The sequence below is a fragment of the Lycium ferocissimum genome, chromosome 11 (genome assembly GCF_029784015.1).
Source record: "Lycium ferocissimum isolate CSIRO_LF1 chromosome 11, AGI_CSIRO_Lferr_CH_V1, whole genome shotgun sequence".
Taxonomy (NCBI): Eukaryota; Viridiplantae; Streptophyta; class Magnoliopsida; order Solanales; family Solanaceae; genus Lycium; species Lycium ferocissimum.
In genome coordinates, this window is record NC_081352.1 from 18,378,639 (window position 1) to 18,382,404 (window position 3,766).

General features: G+C 35.8%; 1 protein-coding gene across 1 annotated transcript; it reads right to left on the reverse strand.

Moving 5' to 3' along the window:
* Positions 1-201: 201 nt before the first annotated feature.
* Positions 202-2,927, reverse strand: LOC132036999 (actin-7). Its single transcript, XM_059427431.1, has 5 exons — positions 2,772-2,927; positions 1,966-2,036; positions 1,460-1,853; positions 746-1,359; positions 202-657 (listed from the first exon to the last, which is right to left on the reverse strand). The coding sequence occupies exons 2-5, from the start codon at positions 2,023-2,025 to the stop codon at positions 592-594; spliced, it is 1,134 nt and encodes a 377-aa protein (XP_059283414.1). The 5' UTR covers positions 2,026-2,036; positions 2,772-2,927; the 3' UTR covers positions 202-591.
* Positions 2,928-3,766: the final 839 nt, after the last annotated feature.

Consider the following 3,766-nt stretch of genomic DNA (forward strand, 5'->3'; position numbering starts at 1 on the left):
ATCCCACATTGTATAACATATAAATAATATCATAAGTGTACCATAAGCAATCCCCATATTTCTTATATCAGAATCAAAGATTCAATCAAATGCAAGATAACATACGTTCATACTTTATCCGGTATTAACCTTTATCCTTGTAACCAAATGACCCCTGGATTCTAATATCAACAAGAAAATAATAAAAGGATATCCAAAAAGTGAAACTAACAGGGAATGCTTCTCAATCAATAAATATTAACATAATTGTTCCCAAGGAAAGAGGTGCCATAAAATAGTGAAATAGAGGAAAAGAGAAGTAAAATAAAGCAAAAGATTTTTAAAAAAAAAACACCACAATCACTCTCCAAACTAAAAACAACCTACTAAAACAAGACAATGTTCAAGGCGACAGCCACTGCACGCAGCACCTCCAAATATATTGAGAACATAAAACACAATATCACGCTAACATAAGATGTATTAGCGTATAACATTGTCGCCCTTTTACCATTGTCCCACCTCCAAAATTCTCCATGCCAGTAAATCTTAATTCACTGGGAATGCAACAGCAAAAGCAAGAAACTAAAAGGAAAGTCGAATAACAGCAGCTTAGAAACACTTCCTGTGAACAATGGATGGACCTGACTCATCGTACTCGCCCTTTGAAATCCACATCTGGTTAAGCACACAAAACAAGCAAAGTGAAATTCGACATCTTTAGCAAGCATATTTTAAAACTAGCAAAAAAGAAAAGTAGAGGTACCTGCTGGAATGTGCTGAGGGAAGCAAGGATGGATCCTCCAATCCAGACACTGTATTTTCTCTCCGGGGGAGCAACAACCTTAATCTTCATGCTACTAGGAGCCAAAGCAGTAATTTCCTTGCTCATTCGATCAGCAATGCCAGGGAACATAGTGGAGCCACCACTGAGCACAATATTTCCATACAGGTCCTTCCTAATATCGACATCACACTTCATGATGGAGTTATAGGTAGTCTCATGGATACCCGCAGCTTCCATCCCAATCATGGATGGCTGGAAAAGGACTTCTGGGCAACGGAACCTCTCAGCACCAATAGTAATAATCTGTCCATCTGGCAACTCATAGTTCTTTTCAACGGAGGAGCTGCTCTTGGCAGTTTCAAGCTCCTGCTCATAGTCAAGAGCGACATAAGCAAGTTTTTCCTTCATGTCACGGACAATTTCCCGTTCAGCAGTGGTGGTGAACATGTAACCTCTCTCAGTGAGGATCTTCATAAGGCTATCAGTTAAGTCACGGCCAGCAAGATCCAAACGAAGAATCGCATGGGGCAAAGCATAACCTTCATAGATAGGCACAGTGTGACTCACACCATCACCAGAGTCCAACACAATACCTGTCAAATGGTATTTGTTAAGTCAGTTAGTTATTGCCAGAATAAGAAAAAAATTTGAATTCAAAAGATAAATTTGTCAAGGACAAGTACTAATACGAACCTGTGGTACGACCACTGGCATACAAGGAAAGCACAGCCTGGATAGCAACATACATAGCCGGAACATTGAATGTCTCAAACATAATCTGGGTCATCTTCTCCCTGTTGGCCTTAGGGTTGAGGGGTGCCTCAGTTAGAAGAACGGGATGCTCCTCAGGAGCAACACGTAGCTCATTATAGAACGTATGATGCCATATCTTCTCCATATCATCCCAGTTGCTGACGATACCATGCTCAATCGGGTATTTCAAGGTCAAGATACCTCTCTTCGATTGAGCTTCATCACCCACATAAGCATCCTTCTGTCCCATCCCAACCATCACACCAGTGTGACGGGGACGACCCACAATACTAGGGAAAACTGCTCTAGGGGCATCATCACCAGCAAATCCAGCCTATATTTCAAGCACAAATTGTTCACCGAAAAAACATACATAGTACTTCAAGACAGCAAACTATCATGAATGTTATCGATTTAAAACAAAAATGCTAGATTAAGCGACTAACCTTCACCATTCCAGTTCCATTGTCACAAACAAGTGGTTGGATATCCTCACCGTCAGCCATTTTATATTATACTGCAAAACAAAAATAATCAAAAATAGAACAATTTCTCACAAGCTGTACCACTTTAATATCAGATAGCTTACAGTTCAGTTAGCAACACAGCTAAATTAATGTAAACAAAAATAAGACAATACTATAAATAGACAGAAATCAACTTGTATTTGCTCATTAAAACTACACCTCAAACCAAAAGTAATTCAAACTAGTTGATTTCAGCAATATGAATCCTCATATTCATTTTGATCTATTTCATTCCAGTACTCAATAAGTTGTATTTTAGGATATATTTGGAGCTCTCTAAAAGTAGTATCCTTGTATTTGCTTATTCTAGCTGCCTCTCAACAAACTCAATCCAGTAATGATTTCTGAATATCCATTGCACATTTCCAGCTTCCATATTTTATAACAAAAAAGTATGTTGAGATCCAAGGAGAAAAAAGCATGCATTAATTGAATCCGAATTTCAAACTAAAAGAATGATTTTGTAATGGAAGAAATAGTAGATCTAGGAAGATCCATGGCAGATCAAGTTAATAATCATGCAGATCCAGCTAATCTTAACCAAAAGATAAAAACTACCAAACTTAAAATCAGAATTAAACCATAATACATTAAGATTAGATTCCTCTAACGACTTAAACCAGATCTCATATAGGAGCATGTCAAATAGCTTAAACAATTAAATTCTACAAAACAGAAGGGCGTTAAAGGGAAGATCTGAGAGAGGAGATGTTAGATTAGCTTACCTGAGAGAGAGAGAGATGGAGTTGGACCGGACAAGTAAAAGCAAACCGGAGACTATGGCCGGTTCGCTTAGGATTTATCTGTCTGCCTCGCTTGAAACGCCCAGAGTTTGAAATGAGGTGTTGTTAAGCCAATACACACGTATTTATAACAAGACAAATAAAGACCCTATGTTCTAGAAAAAGAAGTTACTCCATGTGTTCTAATTTATGTAGCACATTATTCTTTTAATTCTATCAAAGAATGTTATCTTTTTATATTTAAAAATATTTTTAACTTTATGAGATGATTTATAGTTATATAAATATTTAAGGCTTGTTCTGAATCACAAATTTTAAAAGTTTTATTTCTTTTTTAAACTCCGTACCAAGTCAACGATGCCACATAAATTGAGACGGAGGGAGTATATTGTATCAAACCTACAGATCTATCCATTTTATATTACTCTCTCAGTCTGAAATTACATGTCATGGTTACTAAAAATAGTTGTCTTAAATTATTTGTTGTTTTAAAAGTGCAAGGCACAATTAATTATTTTTTCTCATTTTATCCTTAGTAGAATTTTATCATTAATGGAGATGAGACATAAATAGAGTAAACATTTAATGGAGACAGGTTATAATTTAGACGTAAAAAAAAGAGTAAAGTTAGTCAAATATTCCTCCTAACTAATACTCCCTCCGTTTTAATTTATGTGAACCTATTTGATTGGGTACGGAGTTTAAGAAAGAAGAGAAGACTTTTAAACTTGTGGTGTTAAATGAGCACATATATTTTGTGTGACCATAAATTATGGCATAAAGATAAATTATTTCCAAATATAGAAAAGGGTCATTCTTTTTTACACAGACTAATAAACAAATAGGTTCACATAAATTGAAACAGAGGGAGTATTTGTTAAAGGAGGTGTATAACAAAAAAGCGATAGATAATTTGAGACTGATGGAACTTATATAATCGTATTATATTTATTTTATGGAAAAGGGCCAAAATTCTC

Excerpts from the sequence above, each read along its gene's own strand:
- LOC132036999 (XM_059427431.1), bottom strand. The coding sequence starts at position 2,025 with ATGGCTGACGGTGAGGATATCCAACCACTTGTTTGTGACAATGGAACT. Across the intron at positions 1,854-1,965 it reads ATGGAACTGGAATGGTGAAG|GCTGGATTTGCTGGTGATGA; the intron begins GTTAGTCGCTTA and ends CTTGAAATATAG. Across the intron at positions 658-745 it reads CCCTCAGCACATTCCAGCAG|ATGTGGATTTCAAAGGGCGA; the intron begins GTACCTCTACTT and ends GTGCTTAACCAG.